Raw genomic sequence first — 19,639 nt, 5'->3', positions numbered from 1 at the left:
TCATTTATCAAGTCAGAATCATGATTAAATCGACCCTACATCAATTATCTTTTATCAGGACCTAATTGTCACTCTTGCATTTCTAATTCATCTTCTAGGGTTTTATGATTTATTCATTTAACCTTGTTTGTCATTTTCTCTCCATTTTCTCTTTAGGATAAATAATTTATTTATTTATCCTAAGTCTTCTTGTCACAATTAAATGTTTATTTAATTGGCTAATTAATTCCTCCTATTTTTGTAAATTAATTAATGAATGAGAAATTATTAATTAATTTACCTAATTTTCAAGTCATCATTTCTAACCTAATTTTCTAATTTCTCCTAAATTCCTAAATGTCTATTTCTATTTCAAATTCTTGTCATAATCCTTGCATAGCAATTTGTCATAAATTGTCATAAATTGTCATAAATCCTTGCATAGCAATTTGTCATACACATGTCATAATTTTGCTATTCTTGATTTGAATTTCTATTCGAATCACTTTCATGCTAATCTGATCTTTTCTCCAATTTGTCTATAAATTGGATGAATTTCTTCAATCAAGGTCCCTGATCCTTGGTCGAATCAATCACGCTTCGAGTATTCTTGCGCTATCATCTTGTCTACTTGCTTTCACATCATGCTTATGCACTAGTAGGTGAGACCCACAAACAAAGCTATTTGAAGGAGAAAGAAGGACAATGGAGCCACATGAAGGAGACATCCAAGTTTGCAATGGTTTGCGTTTGAATTGATGTCTTGTTTTCATGTCTTTATTGAGTGTTTTTAGGATTGTTATCATTGCAATTTAGTTTTCGTGATTGAACTAAGCTAATATTGATTTGCTTTGATGATTTCCACATTTCCTATCTACATTAATTGGTGAACCCGACGTGAACTAACCCCCTAACCATGCTTTTGAGTGCTTTTGAGATGATTTGCAGGTGAAAAACCCAAGAAACAGGGTAATGCAGGCCTTTCTGGGCACTTCTGTGCCTGTGGAGGAGCAATCTGCACCTGTGTCAAAGGGATCTGCGCCTGTGTTGCATCATTCTGCACCTGTGTCAAGACTTCTGCGCCTGTGTAAGGCCAGAAACAGAGGTAAAAAAAGCAGTGTTTTTACTTGCAAATTGATTTGTTTTGCATTCTGTTTCTGCTTTTTGGTTTTATGGTACTGATTCTTTGTGCAACACCTTGGCATTACGCATGGCAAAGACAAAGATGAAACTACTAACGAATTTTATGTAGATTCGATAGTCAAAGATCACACATATCAAACCTCTAATTTGGTGGTTTTGCAGGTTGCCTTGGATTACAACCAAACTTTGTGTTTGTAATTCATATTTAGGCACCTAGTATGATTTCTAAATAGGATGGAATGAACGTATGTTTGCTTTGATTGTTGAGTTTGACATTGGAGTAGGAGAGTATGCTCTCATCCTTCTTAGGGTGATCAGAAATCCAGATCTTCGATATCATTCTCATGTTTTAATTGTGTGTTACCTTTTAGAGGGCCTGCCTTCCCGACCATTTGCTTTTGCAAGCAAGTGACAATCGTGAGAAGGGAACGACTCAAAGTGAGTACGGCTAGAATACCTTGGCATTCTAACTCACTATAAATAAATACCCGATGGGCGAAAGCTTTGAAGGAAGGGTTACGTGGGAATTGTAGTTACTTGGGAAGTGATGACCCTTGGACTCTTTCTCATATCAACATCTAAGTAGGGCCTCATGGTCTAAATCGTGCTTGCGCGACTACATTTGTTTGGTATCTTGGTGGGCCATGTGTCTCAATCACGCTTGCGTGACACCAAGGAGTAACGCTTAACAGAAATCCTTACTAAACACCTTGTATTTAGAGGCCAAAAATCCTTCTAGTTGCTTGAGAAGGACAAGTTCGGATACTTGGAAGAGATACTAAGTTCGCCATGGGGAGATTTCCATGGGGACTGATGCTTGGCTGCCCTGAGAAGTGAGTGCCGTGGAGGGGAGCCCGTGGGGTCAAGCATCTATGTATTCTCCTTGAATCTCATAACGAGTCTACCTCTCAAGTACCTACTGTCCTTGCCTACCATAAGAAATGTGTGAATGAGCATGATTGTCTTGAGTCTAAGTTAAAGTATCTTGTCTTCTTTGCTTGTCAAAAGTTGAATTGTGTCTCATTTCAAAAACAAGATAAATTGATTCAAAACAAGGTTAAACACAAGAACATTTCATCCAACAAAGTTCAAGACACCTTCAAACATGGTTGTCAAACATTTTTCAAAATCTTGTCTCAACATTCATGTCACTTAGATTTAGGTTCATCTTAGGTTTGCATTTTGCAAATTCATTGTCAATTACCAAGGTTAAGTTTCACCTAGGTCATACTCCTTTGCATATCAATAAGGGTCATCCATTTGCATGTGTCCTCTTGCATTAGAGTAATACCATTTCATAATTCAAACTTCCATTACCATTGTCATACATTTGCATTTGCATACCCTAGGTCTCTTCATTAAGTTTAGGTCATTATCATATCATATTAGGGTCATTTGCATAGTAATTGTCCCTTAGCATATAGTGTCAAAACTAGGTTTTGTCATACTTGAGTAATCCAAATCTTTGAATAAACCCTAAGTCATTGTTAAGAAGTCTAGACCTTATCAAACTTTTGTCTTTTTGTCATTATTGTCATTTGGTCAAACCTAGCTTAGTATCCAAGCATATAGGGGAGACATTGTCATTTTGTTCTTTTGTCACTTGGTCCTTTTGTCCTTTGAGGTCTAGACATCACTTCAATTTCCCAAGGGTCTCTTTTTTAGATTTGCATTCCAAAAAGTTTGTCAAAATCTTGAAAAAGAACAAAAACATAGGTTGCATTCTTGCCATAGATTGCATTTCCGTCTGTTTAGTTTGCATTTAGTTGCATATCATACATCATCCTTGAAAAATCAAAAATCCCAAAAACATTGCATAGTGACATGTCTATTGAAACAAGTTTCCAAGCACCAATGATGCAACAAAGTTTGACGTATCAACCAACAATGCAATCGAATTTTAATCCAAGGCAATCACAATTATATCCAACCCAACAACAAGGCAATATCAATCAAACTTTTTATGATGAAACAAGTCTCCAAATACAAAAACTAGAGGAGAAACTAGCTCAAGAAAATGAGATTTTGGAACAAAGAGTGAAAAACATTGAGAAGAATAGATCACAGATGTCCAAAATGTTTCGAAAATTTCCAGGTCGAAATCCAAAGATTGAGCCAATTGATGTAAGATCTCTTCTTGAAAGATCAGACATACCAGCTCTCCTCTCACAAATAGAGATGATGAAACAATTTCAAGAAAAGAGACAACATCAATTTCAACATTATGTGCCTCCACAACAAGAACAAGAAGGTGTTTACTATCAATCAGATTTTCAACCATCACAACCAATTGTTCAACAGTTCGAACATTTCCAACAGACACAACCAATGGTCCAACATATACAACCAACACAACCAATGGTCCAATTTCAACAATATGTCCAACCAACTATACAATGTCCACAAATAGTTCAACCAATGGTGGAATATCAACAAGTTCAATTAACATATCAATGTCAACAACCACAACCAAACATTCAAAAACAAAACTTGCAACATGCACCAAGCCAAATTTTGAACATGTCAAACCAATCTGATCAACATCTAGGTCGAAATCAAAACATAACATCAAACCAAATTCTTTCCAAACAAGTTCAAATTCCAGATACAACTATGTCAAAACCTCGAAAGAAAGGTGGCTTTATTGCAAGGCTCTTAAGGAACCTACCAAGTGAGTTCCTTGAAGAAGATCAAGATAACACACTTATGTCTAGCAATGCCTCATCTCCCCACAAACAAATTGACTCTCCAGTGGCATCTATCCCTACACCTCTAGAAGTTTCCCAAGAACCTTCCATATTGTCCTCATCAAACAATACACCCAAGGATGAAATTATCCAAGGGCTATCCATAGGTGATTGCCAAGATAATCCAATTCATGATGCACATCCTTGTCATGTTTCAGAAATACAAGACCCAATGCCACCATGCACTTTATTGCTATTACCTGTTTTAGAGGACCCCATTCGAAGTCCCTCTTCCTCATGTTCAAGCATTGATTCCTTGCCAGAATCCATCACAAATGTTCAAAGTGCATTTCCTTCAGGCCAAAGCATTAATCCCTTGTCAGAATCCCTCGTGCATATCCAAAGTCCAACCCCATGTCAAGAGGATAATTTAGAGCATGAAGAAATGTGTCTTGAAAAAGATCAAGATCAAGATCCCGAAACCTTATCATCCCATCCAATTGTTGACCAGGACCCCATGTTCCCAGACACTCACGATGATTCCCCTATTCTTGTCCATCCTATCCAAAGTCCTATTGACACTCCATTCCTTGAGAAAGATCAAGATAACCCAATCCATCCAATCCCAAATGATCCCCTTCCATTTCATGAAAAAAATGTCCTTTCAAATCCCATTGACATTCAAGATATCCCTTCCATCCTTTCCGATGATCCCATTAAAAGTCAAGAGCAAAGCACCTTTAAAGAGGATTCCAATGATCTTCCTCCTTGTCAAGATCAAATTATTCCTTTAAATCCTCCACAAGATCCTTTTGTTCCTCCATCTCCTTGTCTTAATGCTCCATATACAATCCAAGATCGTATTTCTTGTGATGATCCCATTATTCCTCCCATTCCATCTCTTGAAGAGCCTGTCATTGAACCATGTCCACAACACAATCCTAGTCCCCCTCACGATCCTAATCCCACTCATGATTCTAACGTGTTAGTGCAAGATGTTCACAAACCCTCAACATGCATAATGAGTTCTTCCACTTTGGTGCAATCCGATCCACTTCAAGATCTCATTATTTCTCTCATATCATATCCACCTCATAATGGACTCGCGTCTTCTTCCCAAAGAAAAGAGTATCCTACAAGTCAAAATATTCATAAAGGCAAAGGAGTAGATCTCTATAAGCAAGAATCCCTTCATGTTAAAGAAAATATTAAGGGTCATGGCCTCAGTGAAATTCCTCAAGACGTGGGTACCCCTGCTAAATCCAAAATCCCTTCAAAATCCAAGCATACACCTTCCCCATCATACTTTCCATCCATCTTAGGTCCTTATATTCCTTCATTCTCTATGCAAGGTCAGCAAAGGCATACATCCTCGAGTAAATTTCATCCATCCAAAAGAAGTCCATTTCATTCATATCCATCCATGCATTCCTTTCCCCCTCCAAGCAATTTGGATGCCAAGTATAAAAGTCATAAGTCTAGAAATCCACATGTATTCAAGGATCAACATGTCCAATCTAATCAACATGTCAAAGCAAAGAAAAATATGAGCCAAAAAGAAAAGGAAAAATCCAAAAGGTCACAAAGGCCCATTGCTAAAAAACAAAAATCAAAATCTATATGGGTTCCTAAAACCCTTGTGCAAGCAATGCACTCCAAGGAACCACAAAAGCATGACAAATCAAAAACCATGTGGATCCCTAAGCAGCTTCTTGAAGCACAAAAGCCTAAAGAAACATCAAAATTGGCATCTACAATTGCTATTCCTCCATCCAAACATTCCAAGTCTATTCCTCCATCAGCTTCTTTATCCATTTTGGGCCCTTATGTCCCAAAATCCATAGCCTTTCCTTCATCAAAATCTCAATATCCAAAATACGTCTTTCCTCCATCAGTCCATCACCCCTCAAGGTGTGTGCCAATGTCGATCTTGCCTTCATTTCCATCCACTGAAGCCCAATTCTTCCAATATCCTATCCATTATCCAATGCATATTTTCCATCCTTTGATCCCTTTGATCCAATCCTTTGCATAAATCCTTGCCTTAGTTTCATCTCATTTTCCATGTCCTTATCCTACCAACGTCTTTGAGCATACTTTTAAAGGTCATGGTCCATTTTTTTCAAGGCTACTATCCAAAGAAAAAGATGTTTGAGTCCTTCTTCCATCCCCTATCATGTGTCCATCTTCTATTGAAAAAGTCAAAATACAAAAAAAATAAAAAAAAATTGAAAAAAAAGTGAGAAAAAAAAGACGAGAAAAAAACGTAACGCAAAAAATCATTTGTCCACTAGCGAAAACCTGGTAAACAGGTGCCTTGGGCAAGTACTGTGATGAAAACCTGGCAAACAGGCGTCACGCGTAATCTATGAACTTCTTGCATACCATACTTGGAGACAGGTTTACTCCTATCATATCCTTTTGTCCTTCATTGTTCCATTATCCTATCGAACCCATGTCATACTCCTTCATATCCTATTGCCCTTCATTATCCTATCATACCATGTCATACTCCTTCATGTCCTATTACCCTTCCTTGTCCTATCATCCCTCATGTCCAATTTCCCTTTCCACCTTTGATCTTGACAAGGCTGACGATCGTCATGAGCATCATGCATCTTGTTTGCAGCTTTTAGTCTATCATAGCTTTTGGTCTTTATCCATTTGCTTATTACAACCTTTCATCCATATTCCCTGGCTTATTGCAACTTTCTGCCACTATCCCTTAGCCTACCCCGACCTTCAGTCCATGTCCCTTATCCATTCTTGGTCTTGCTTATCCTATCCATATCTTATCACTATCCATGCACTTTTTTTCATTCCTTGATCTTGATCTGACATAAGGACGCAAAGTTTAAACATGGTTTCAAAAACCTCTTGACATATCCCTCATGCCATGTCACTACTTTACATTGTCATATCCAGTCTCTTGTCCCATCACGCAATAGCCCTTGAAAATTGCATCCATATTGTCTCCATAATAAAAGGCCTTTGTCTTCCCTCTATCCACCATCATTTTAGAAAGCCTATTTATTCACCTGTCATATTCCTTGCCTTGCTAGACACTGGGGGCAAAATAAAAAAAATTGAAAAATGTCCTGAAATAATCCAAAAAAAATGAAAAATGTCCTGAAATAAATCCAAAAAAATTGAAAAATGTCCTGAAAAAATCATAAAAAATCATATAATGTCCTGAAAAAATCATAAAAATCATCAAATAAAGTCCTGGAAAAAATGAACAAAAAAAAAAATTGTAAAAAACTCGAAAAGAAAAACATCAAAATCCAAAAAACTCAAATAATGTCCTGAAAAAATCCAAAAAAATCAAATAATGTCTTGAAAAAATCCAAAAAAAATCAACTAATGTCCTGAAGAAACTCCAAATCCAAAAACAAGCATTTTGCATTTTGTCAATAAATGATCCCTTTGTGCATAGACAGATCACTAAGCATACATCCAACGACAATCAATCAAACACTGCGCTTTACTGAAATCACGCATTCACAGATGAACTTTTTCAATCAAACCAGACATTCAAACTGATCACAATTGTCTTCTCAATCGAACATCGACATCAATGTCCTTTGACCTTGTCACTACTATCATGGGTCTTATACAGGGTGTGGTATGCTCGAAACCAGATTGTGTCCTGTCTTAGACAGGGTACCGCATGTCTTGAAACTAGACAGCATGATCGTCCTATCAACACTTTCAACTTTTGCCAATGAAGATCAAGATGTTTGTTTGACTTGTTGGAATTAGCGAGTCTTATCATTTATTGATTTATCTTGATTTATCTTCGATCATGTTCCTATGTTGCTCGATGATGTCACTGAGTGATTTAGAGTGACCGGGATGGTTCATGGTCCCTTTCTTTTTTGTTGTGATTGCTGTTTGTGGAATGATTGTTACAAACTGGGGCAACTATATCATTGGGTGTCTGTGATAAGTACGTTCGCTTTGTGAACGCCGCACATACCTCGACCCTTGATGTATGCACCCTAGGATGCTTCACTCATTCCTTGTGTGCGATGTGTCTGTCTTTTGCAAAAGGGGTTGCGTTTCAGCTCTGGCCTTCAATGCCATGATGCTCTGCATCCACTTTGCTACATTAAATAAAGGTTCTCACCTACTTCTGTGTATTTGTGAAAGCAAGTTTTCCTTCATCTCTAACTATCCTCTATCTAATTTCTGCTTATTAACATTTCTCTTGTCAGTCTTGGCAGTCCGTTTGATCCGTTCGAACCTATCGTCTTATGTCATTCTTATCGATCACTTGGCCTCTTTTCTGGATTTTTCCGGCCAATTCCTCGAGGGGGCATGCATATGTCATTATTATTGTCTGGGGCATTTTCATTATTTTTCTTTGAAACAACGCTTAAAATCGCATTGTCTCAAAGAGGGGCAAAATGTAGACACCTAAAAATGGTCAACGCTTGCGGAGTCATACTTTAACATTGGCGCATTGCCTTATTTTAGGTTTTTGCGTTGCATTAACATTTCTTCTATGTTGCATACTTGGTCTTTATCATTTGCGAGCATCAAGTCCTTCTGCATTCCTCATTTTTATCGCTTTTGAAGTAGGGTTTTGTCCTCTTATCAATCTTGTCGTTTTGAGATCGATTTGTCATCGATCCTCGTCCTTGTCAATCTTGTCAATTTTGCGATCGATTTGTCATCGATCATTGTCCTCTTCAATCATGTCAATTGGCGCATATCAATTTGGTCTCTTTATCAATATTGGTCAATTTGTCAACCAATTTCAATTGTTTATCAATCAAATCATTTATCAAGTCAGAATCATGATTAAATCGACCCTACATCAATTATCTTTTGTCAGGACCTAATTGTCATTCTTGCATTTCTAATTCATCTTCTAGGGTTTTATGATTTATTCATTTAACCTTGTTTGTCATTTTCTCTCCATTTTCTCTTTAGGATAAATAATTTATTTATTTATCCTAAGTCTTCTTGTCACAATTAAATGTTTATTTAATTGGCTAATTAATTCCTCCTATTTTTGTAAATTAATTAATGAATGAGAAATTATTAATTAATTTACCTAATTTGCATCAATTTCCTAATTTCCAAGTGATCATTTCTAACCTAATTTTCTAATTTCTCCTAAATTCCTAAATGTCTATTTCTATTTCAAATTCTTGTCATAATCCTTGCATAGCAATTTGTCATAAATTGTCATAAATTGTCATAAATCCTTGCATAGCAATTTGTCATACACATGTCATAATTTTGCTATTCTTGATTTGAATTTCTATTCAAATCACTTTCATGCTAATCTGATCTTTTCTCTAATTTGTCTATAAATTGGATGAATTTCTTCAATCAAGGTCCCTGATCCTTGGTCGAATCAATCACACTTCGAGTATTCTTGCGCTATCATCTTGTCTACTTGCTTTCACATCATGCTTATGCACTAGTAGGTGAGACCCACAAACAAAGCTATTTGAAGGAGAAAGAAGGACAATGGAGCCACATGAAGGAGACATCCAAGTTTGCAATGGTTTGCGTTTGAATTGATGTCTTGTTTTCATGTTTTCATTGAGTGTAATTAGGATTGTTGGTCATTGCAATTGAGTTTTTGTGATTGAACTAGGCTATTGTCTATTTGCTTTGATGATTTCCAGATTCCTATCTACAGGGGGAATAAGAAAGTAATATCAGATCGTATAGTCCTTGAGGAAGGGAACAGGAAAAAGAGATCGAATCTGCTGCTACTGTTAGAATAAGACAATATTCTGGTATGGAGTTCTATGCATACCTTTGTTAATGTTCTCTGCATATTATTATGGATAGCAAATCGTCTTTAAGACTATTCACTGCATATTATCTCCTGCACATACTGTGTAATCTATTATGATTATACTAGGTAGGGGAATTGTTGTATAAGGCACCCTACATGATTATATTAGGTAGGGGAACTGCTGTATAAGGCACCCTACATGATTACATTAGGTAGGGGAACTGCTGTACAAGGGCACCCTACATGGATCATATTGAGTAGGGGAACTGTTATATAAGACACCCTACATGATCATATTGAGTAGGGGAACTGTTATATAAGACACCCTACATGATCATATTGAGTAGGGGAACTGTTATAAGACACCCTACATGATCATAATGAGTAGGGGAACTGTTATATAAGACACCCTACATGATCATAATGAGTAGAGAAACTGTTGTATAAGACACCCTACATGATTATGCTTGAACAGTTAATCAAAACACCATATCAACCCTGAATAATAGCACACGGTGTTGAGGTTGTTGCTCTACTGAATAATAGATTATGTTTCTATCCCTGATTCTGAATCTCTTTTATGCTTTACTTAGTTATTTCTGTATAGAGTCATTTATATGACCATTTCTTTATGTAATTGGTAGTATCTTTCTGACCTTGTTTTTCTCTGGTTGATTACAGAAGAGCCTAAGGTACTTCCCTAAACCCTTAAGTCTTAACCTAAGAACATGAAACCGTAATTAAAGTATTTTAAGGCACTTTATAAATAAGGGACATTACAATCGTTGAAGTTTGAGATTTTTAATAATATGAATGTTCTAAAAAGTTTTTCCCTAAGAGCCTAATTTACACTTCTATGGACCAGTGAAGTTTTTCCCCAAGAGCTTCCAAATCAAGGACATCCTATGTTACATAGAGTTTCGAATAAGAAGGACAGCATGAAAAAGGACAGGCTTTTGTTAAGAGGGAAAAAAAAACAGAATTTAGGAAACAGGGACAGAGAGTATAATTTATTTAATGTATATAGTATATACCATTTGTTTTTTTAGATTATTTTGAAATATAAAAATTTGAAACTTCTATACCTACACTTATTTTTATAAAGCAAAATTTAAAAAACTAAGAACATATATTATATTCAGCTAGGAGTATGAAGTTTGAACCTTCAATATTAAAAATTTAAAACATCTAGGAATGAATGAATGAATGAAACCGTATAACAAATTCAATATTATACTTTTGGTTTTCTGGATTTTTCCCCAAAAGATTTTTGCTGCTATAGTGCCAAAAACTATTCCACATAGCACCATCACAAAATTTCAAGGGATAAGATCTGCAACATCACAAAATCTTGCCCAATATTGATCAATATTCAACATAATAATGCAAGATAAAAACTCTGACGAAAAAGCAATAGCACTTGACAATCAAGGACATTGTGAGGCATTCCCAACACAAAAAAACAAAGAGAAGATGTACAGAATTTGCGCTAACTCAAGAGACTCGATGGTCCATAAAGCACCTTGAGTAGTGCCCACTATCAATCTCCTTCACAACAACATGATCCAATCACCAAAGCCTTTTCAAAATACCAAAATCCTTACTTACACCACTAATTCACCCATTCCATGCAAAATGCCCTCTTCAAGTCATGAGGGAATTTGAAGGTCTTAAGATCCCTTATGAGTGTCTTGATTCAAGTCATGATCTGTCACCTACCATTTATCTCCAGCAATGCTATGGATTACCATTCAGTCCAAAATCATGAACAACTCCTACATTCCCCAGGGACACATCCCTAGCATTTTTTGACACAGTCATACCAAGGATTCAACAACGCCCCAATCATGTCCCCACCATATTAATAAAACACTTAACTTGAGAAGATGCTTGATCAAAGGGACATTTTGTTCTTCTCAACTTATTCAATGAATGTATCGCCCTAGATGATGTGTTGCCTCCCATTCGTACAATCAATACAATATTTTGCAACCTCTTTTGGTAGTATATATGTACACACACACATGTGTGTGTATGCTTTGCCTTGGGGTCAAAACCTTTAGGAATTTTTCTCTTAAATAGCTTCAAAATTTCTGGCCTTGTGGAGCTCTTGAATAAGTCCAGTCTCAGCATCTGGTTGTATTAACATTCATGTGACCTTCAGCCATCAAGGCTTTATGTAATTTTGTGCATTCAAAAGCAAATAATAAAGATCTTGTGGTTTCTTCTGCTCAGAATCTAATGTTAATTGTTAATGTTTAATGTGTTGCTAAAGCATAAATCTTCACCTTTTACATGAAGATTAGTTGTTCTTATAATGTGCTTTGCAAATGTAGATAGATATTTTATGATTTAACTTTATCTAAATTGGTTCAAGTCAACTATCTTGACACATCACCCCTCTTTTTATTTTGTCTTAGCATAATCTCTCTATTTTCCCTCTGAATTTAAACTAGTTGCAATGTGTTAAGATAGAGGAGCTGAGCTACTCCAAAGTTTGCTTGAGCTTCAAAGAAACTTGTGTTCAAACCTACTCCTAAACGTGAATTTGGACCAAGGAGTGCAAACAAAAATCTGATTCACCTAATTGACACTATCCTCTTTAGCTGATTGAAAGAAGCCACCAACCAACATACTTGATCCACTCTTCCCTTAATCTCCTTGCTTCATCGTTAGTGTGCATTTTTTAAGCCTCAAGGCCTTCATGAACCCCTTCTTTCCCTACCCATAATCAAGTGGAGCAACTCTTCTGAGCCTAGAAATAAGGAACTTGGAGTTCACTACATATGCTGCCATATGCTTAGAAAAGTTCATATCATCCCACCTATTCTAAACAATGGGAAGATGGTCATAATAAAACATTAAAGTGGGCTCCTTAGCATGAAACCCTTCTTTCCCTATCCATCATCAAGTGGAGCAACTCTCCCAGGCCTATAAATATGGAAATTGGAGTTTACCATATGCTGCCATATGTTTAGAAGAGTTAATATTCTCCTGCCTATCCTAAACAAAGTGAAGATGGCAATGATAAAACATTAAGATGGGGTCCTCAACATGAACTCTAGTTCCAATCTCCCCAAGCATACCATCAAAGGTCCTATAAAGTTAACTAAGATTAGAAGTGTCTATGTCAGCATAACAAATCATTCTCCTAGCAAGGGTATCATATGTAATGATATATTTGACTTAATCTCGAATGAGATTAGCATCCACAAAACTCTTCATCTTCCTGTCTAAATATCTATTTGACTCTTTACATCTGCCCCACTACTACAATGCTCCCTAAGCCTCAATCATCTTCTCTAACAAGATGAAGTAGTTGGCATAAAGTGTCTACACGTTTGAAGAATTCCTAGCTAGAGAAAAATATAAATAGTCCCAAGGATGTGATGATTGTAGATAAGCATCTACACATCCCTAGCATCAAACACTATTTGTTTTATCTGGTCTACCTCATCAATGTCTTTCAGCATGTTGTTCAATGTATGCAAATAGCAAGGAGCCCAAAAAATGTGCTCATATGTAAATGGACCAGCTTGCCCACTGACCTTACAAACTAGAGTTGCATCTACCACCACCAAATAAAAGTGAAAAATTTAGAAATATTATCATATTCAAAACTTGAGAATACAAAAATAAATAAATAAAATTCAGAATTATAATAAAACTCGATAAATAAAAATATGCAAGCAATGCATAAATAATATATCTGTTAACTTCAAACTTTTAAGGAAAAGACAAGTCTGAAAATTACAGAACCTTTACAACCTTCTTCTCCACAATCCTGTCTATGGCATCCTTACGCATTTCTCAAACAATCAATAGCCCTCGAAAAAGGGACCAACCTAACATGTAACAATGACATTGATGAGTGGTTCAAGTCTGATATTTGTCTGCACATCCAAGATGATTAAACACCTTGTCCATCTCCCTCATCTCCCCCATCATCAAATTGACCCTCAAATATTTTTTGTTTAGAAGAGAGCCCTTAAGCTTATGTTCTCCTTGAGGCACATATAAAGGACCCATTAGTGCTGCCTTCATAAAGGACAAAGGTTTAGGTATGCGTGGCTGTATATGCGTGTGTATGTATGGGTATGTATATGTATAAGTGTATCTGTATGTATGTTGAAATACCTGTAATATACGTAATATTAAAATACTATATAAATTATATACACTAAAATATTTAAAATACATTTAGAAATCTGCTTACAGTAACATTATGCATTGGTATTTTATTTATGTTTTATTATTTGCAAATTATTCAATATTTTCTGGAAGCATCACCCACAAACTGGTTGACTTGTCTTGAAAAAAATTACAATGGTACCAAATTTGTTTTATTTTTATTTTGTTTAGACTGCTGGAATCGGGTAGCCCCCCCTATAAACTGTAGTGCACCAAATAAGTTTTTTAACGGGACCGGTGATGTTGGTGCAAACGTCCTCCAATACGATACCACGTGGGCTAGGGGGAAACTGGACCTCATGACATCATGCCTACCACAGGAAGCTCTCGCCAATCAAGCTAGGCCCCCAGCCCACAATGTTACCAAATTTGAATATGCAGCAACAAGTACAATTTAGGAAACTTTGGTAAGCAAAGAAAGAAAGGAAAGAAAAACATTCAATTGCCACTTTATGCAGTTGCAACCATCAGTTAAAGAAGACATAGGAGCGGGGATGCCACATCATTCGGCATCACCCATAGAATTCAAATCCTACAACCGGATTTTGAGTCAATTAAAAAACTCAAAAAATTTCAATTTGTCAAATCAAATTGCCTCTAATCTAATGTCTATAGGGTTCAGCCAGGGACAGAGTACCAGGACCATGCCTTGGCCGTTCCAAATGTGTACCCACTCCCCCCATTCAGTACAGAAATGCAACTGATACATGCAGAACCCAGCAACATTATAAAAGATTTTAAGACATCAACAAATGTGTTACTATTAAGTCAGTCCATTTCAATTGGCACAGGAAATCTATACTTCTCTACCACAGAGGAATCTTCCATATTCAAGAGCTTAAATTTTAAAAATTTTCGGTGCTCATCTTTGAAAATCAAGTCGGTAATGAAGTCGAGCTCCTGCTACCTAAAATGATTCTTCAATCCAGTGTCATACAGCAAGGAAGGAGAATAAGTGTAAAAGTTGCAGAAAGGAACAGATGATATGACAATTTACTGAAATTAACAGAAAATTTGAAGATATGATTATATATACAATCAGATGAATTATCAAGAAAAATCCATGTACTCACTCGTCCTTATATTGCTGAATTTCCCCCTCTGGAAAATCTCCGGATGGAAAAAGATTATGTACAGGAATTGAAGGCGGATCAGTCTGTTCTAAAGGTTCCTTCTTCTTCCTGCCCATAAAGATAGCCAAGTAAGTGTCATTAGTAAGTCTGTCTAAACACTTAAAGTGGCTTGCATTTAGATACTGTAAGATGTATCCTAAGCTTACAGGTGTCCAGCAAATATAGAAATAACTGCTAGACACAGATAAAACAACTCACTTATTCTTTTTTTTCTTCTTCTTTGCAGCATCTAAGAACACACAAATACAGTGAATTTAGTAAAAGCAAAGTAAGCCTGATTAACATTCTTTACAAGGAAGACAAATAAACAACTAATAAAAAATCACATCATATTTTGAAGTATGGCAAAACTTAATCACAATGTAATTTTACTTTTTAGTGAATTGACATCTTTAATGAACAGCACAAGATTAGTATTGCATTGAGGACAAGAATGTAATATCCCAGTTATTTATATTTTTATTTTTAGGCCAACAATAGTCATCAACAAACAGATAACCCGTTAAGGTTAGAAATCATAAATTGAAACATGCTAGAAAAGCAACCCTTCCACTTTCTGATCACCAAGTGCCCAATGTGGGAAGGTGAGAGCATACGGTGTTGAGGGGATCGTTAGCTCAATTAACTGGAAACAATACAATGCTTGGGCGGAAAGCCAGCCCCTTCCACTTATCCAGCGGGAACGCAAGAAACTTGGCGGTAAACCAGCCAAGTGAGACACACAAAGGTACGAATCACTCAACCGCAATATTTCAGCGGGAGGACTGAAATTACATAACAATCTCAACTCAACCGTTTATGCAGCGGGAGGACCATTACACTCAGACATCACTCGACCACTTATGCAATGGGAGGACTGAAATTACAATTTACTTGATAATAGGCGGCAAGCCAGCCTCTTCCACTTTTTAGTGGGGTGAGAATTACAAACCAGAATTGGTTAGTAGTACTACTACTTAACCTTACAAAAATAAGATGATATGAGAAAAGAGTAATGCTGAATATCCAAATAAGAACATGAAATTCTGCTAACATCAAATCTGCAGGCTGGAATTGCAAAACCAGTAGCCTAAGGAATCACTAAAAAGCTCACAACTCTCTCAATGCATATCCAAATCACCCAAAATCAATCCCAAACCCACACTAGACAAGCTACGATGACAACCAACCAAAGACAAGATACCATAACTCCCTTATTAATTTTGCACGCATCCCAATGCACTTCAAAAAACCCATGCCTAGCTTAGGAATTCCGATTTTGTCTAATAAATTCAAAGCTCAACCAAAGATGCCACAAACTTACAGTGTATATCGCCAATCCTAGGAAGGATGAAAGAGCCAATACCCATAACGGTCAGTCACTCTAGCAGAGAGGTATGATCGAAAATGCACCTCAGCCACAGGCAAACCAGCAAGTTCCAAAATCGCTCCAAACACCAAAAAGGACTAAGATACGCACTGAGAATATTGTAGATTACAACACACAGCTAGGTACTATGTTTCAAGTATGAAACCGGGAAGCACTAGGGAGACGCACTCCGAAGCCTCAAAGTTCTGACGCCAATCCGGCAGCATAACAATGCAAATTTTCAAGATACCAAGAATGGGAGCCCAAGGCTCTTATTTATAACCTCACACCACCAAATTCAAATGCAAATTCTTCAAATTCATCTTTCCCCATTTGCATTTCATTACATCTCACGTGGACCCCAAGGGTGGCGCCATTCCACAAGTCAAACCTCACGCCAAAAAGCAAGGACCACGATTTTCACTTGGCAAACTCTTGAGATGAAAATAAAATAATATCTCCCTTAATAATTTGACGTCCCCTTCTTAGACATAAATTTCGCCTAGCACTTAGGAGATATTAGGCATTATTCTCAAAGTCAATAAAACAGTAGTAACTAATCAGATTAATTAAATATTAAACCTTAGGATAAGGAAATAATATTTAATTATGTCACTTATGACTCCAATACTGATTATTGTCAAAACCAGGATGAAGCTGAGCCAGGAAGACCACTGAACTGTTGCAGGATCAGGACCCTGTCCACTGCCAGAAATAGAAATATGCCATACTGCCACTTACTAAAAATAGTAAGTCATGAACTGCTCCGAAAAGCATGATCTTCGCGCCCAGTGACAGAGCATGGAGAGCTCAGTAGGACAGTATCACCAAAATGGCCAACCCCTGACTTACTAAAAATAGTAAGTTCTCGCCTCATCAATGTTGGACCCTCATTCTTCATTCCACCTAGCCTACAGGTCTCAGGAATAGGCTAATGGACCACTGGAAGGTCATCAATGAGAAGGGGACATTACAGTTCGCCCTCCCCAAAATTGCTTGTTCTCAAGCAACTGTAAGGCTGGATGCAGTAAAATCTCCTCATTTTCCAACGTAGCATCCTTTGCTGGTAGATTTTTCCATTTGATCAAGTATTCCCTGATTACTCTTCTCCTCAAAGATCGTTCCCTGAAATCAAGGATAGCTTCAGGAACCAAAACCAACTCTCCCTCCTCATCAAGCGGAGGTAACTTAGCTGAAGCAACAACATTATGTCCCAGAGCCTTCTTAAGGTGAGACACATGAAATAGATTATGGATCCTGTTGCTTGTTGGCAATTCCAACTCATACGCCACTTCTCCAATCCTCCTGTTGACTTTGAAAGGCCCATAGAATCGTGGCTTCAATTTCTCAACCCCACTCTTCTTGAGAGTAGACTGTCTGTAGGGCTGGAGCCTCAAATAAACCATGTCGCCCACCTCAAAGGTGCGCTCAATTCGCTGCTGATCAGCATACAACTTCAGCTGATTCTGTGCATGCTGGAGATTGTCCCTCAGAATATCTTGACTTTGTTGCATCATATCCTTTGCCTGAGGGGTCCTGCTATCACCAAATACGAAGTCCGCGAAGCTAGGAGCTTCATAACCATATAGTGCCATGAATGGTGACATCCGAATGGACATGTGATAGGAGGAATTGTAGCAATACTCTCCTAGGTGAAGCCATCTCACCCATGTATTCTGCTGTTCTGAGACATAGTTTCTAAGATAACCTTCCAACCACTTATTCACTATCTCGGTCTGCCCATCAATTTGGGGGTGATAACTGGTGCTTGGAGTGAGCACAGTACCACACAATCTGAAAATCTCCTGCCAGAGAGTACTTAGGAACTTGTTGTCCCTATCACTCACAATGTTCTTCGGTAACCCATGTAATCTGAACACCTCCCGGAAGAACACTTCAGCAACTTGAGCTGCTGTAAAAAAACTGGTGATGGCAAAGAAGTGAGCAAACTTTGTGAGTCTGTCCACCACCACATAGATACTATCCTTCCCTTGAGCCCGAGGCAACCCCGTGATGAAATCCATGAAAATACTTTCCCATTTTTGACCGGGAATAGGCAAGTGTTGTAACAAACCAGCTGGTAGAGTGTGTTCATCTTTGTTCCTCTGACATGTATGACACTCCTTAATGTACTTCAAAACATCATTTTTAAGTCCCTTCCAAGAAAATCTCTCCCAGACCTGCCTGTATGTTTTGAAATAACCTTGGTGACCAGCGAGGGGAATGTCATGGAAATTCTTCAAAATCTTCTCTTTTAACTTAGATTCAGCCACTATGAAGATTCTTCCCTTGTACAGTATCAATCCCTCAACCAATTTGTAGCTTTCATCATGAAAAGTACCTTCTATAAGGCTGGTTGCAAACTGATTTTTGGCATAATCAACAAACAACAACTCTCTCCAATTAGCAGTAAGCTCGCATAGTGAGCTTAAATGGGGTCTCCTGGATAAGGCATCCGCCACAACATTGTTTTTACCCTTAACATACTCAATATCAAAATCGTAAGCCTGCAGCTTACTCACCCACTTCTGCCTTCTTTCATTCAAATCTTTCTGATGCATGAAGTGTTCAAGACTATTGTGATCAGTCTTAACAATGAATTTACTCCCCACTAGATACTGCCTAAACTTTGCAAGGGCATGCATTATGGCAAGCATTTCCTTGTCATAAATTGAATACAGTCTTTCAGGACCTCTCAATTTCCTGCTCTCGAAGACTATAGGATGCTTATCCTGCATGAGGACTGCACCCACACCTTCTCTAGATGCATCACACTGTAGCTCAAACGGTTTGGTGAAATCAGGCAATGCCAAAACAAGGCAGGAACTCATGATCCCCTTAAACCGCTCAAACACTGTCTGTGCCTTTTCGGACCATTCAAAAGCTCGTTTCTTTGTAAGATCTGTGAGGGGGGCAGCCAACTAAGAATATCCCTTCACAAACCTCCGATAAAACCCACACAAACCCAAAAATCCCCTCAAATGTGTTATGTTCTCGGGAGAAGGCCAATCAATGATGGCTCTAATCTTTTCAGGATCCACCTTCACACCACCTGCACTGATAATGTGACCAAGGTAGAGCAACTCTTCTATCCCAAACTCACATTTGGACTCCTTGGCAAATAGGAATTCGGATTCTAACATGCTTAACACCTCATCCAGTTGCTGTAAATGTTCTTTCCAAGATTTGCTGAATATGAGTGTCATCAAACAATATCAAAACAAACTTCCTTAGCTGTTCTTGGAAGATTCTGTTCATACATGATTGAAATGTAGCGGGTGCATTAGTCAAGCCAAAGGGCATGACTAGGAACTCAAAATGCCCAAAGTGGCATCTGAAAGTGGTCTCTCCACATCTGATGCTCTCATTCTAATCTGATGATACCTCGACCTGAGGT

At 37.5% G+C, this 19,639-nt stretch overlaps 1 protein-coding gene across 1 annotated transcript in view; it reads right to left on the bottom strand.

Moving 5' to 3' along the window:
- The window catches only part of LOC131079876 (methionine aminopeptidase 2B), a 132,681-nt gene that overhangs the window by 44,833 nt on the left and 68,209 nt on the right, over positions 1 to 19,639 (bottom strand). Inside the window, exons 3-4 of the mRNA XM_058017916.2 lie at positions 15,093 to 15,123; positions 14,835 to 14,942 (exon numbers count right to left, since the gene is read on the bottom strand). Of these exons, the coding sequence (XP_057873899.1) occupies positions 14,835 to 14,942; positions 15,093 to 15,123 (139 nt within the window). The remainder of the gene's footprint in view (positions 1 to 14,834; positions 14,943 to 15,092; positions 15,124 to 19,639) is intronic.

Source organism: Cryptomeria japonica, chromosome 10 (assembly GCF_030272615.1).
Source record: "Cryptomeria japonica chromosome 10, Sugi_1.0, whole genome shotgun sequence".
NCBI classification, from domain to species: domain Eukaryota; kingdom Viridiplantae; phylum Streptophyta; class Pinopsida; order Cupressales; family Cupressaceae; genus Cryptomeria; species Cryptomeria japonica.
This window is presented reverse-complemented; position numbering and strand designations above follow the sequence as displayed.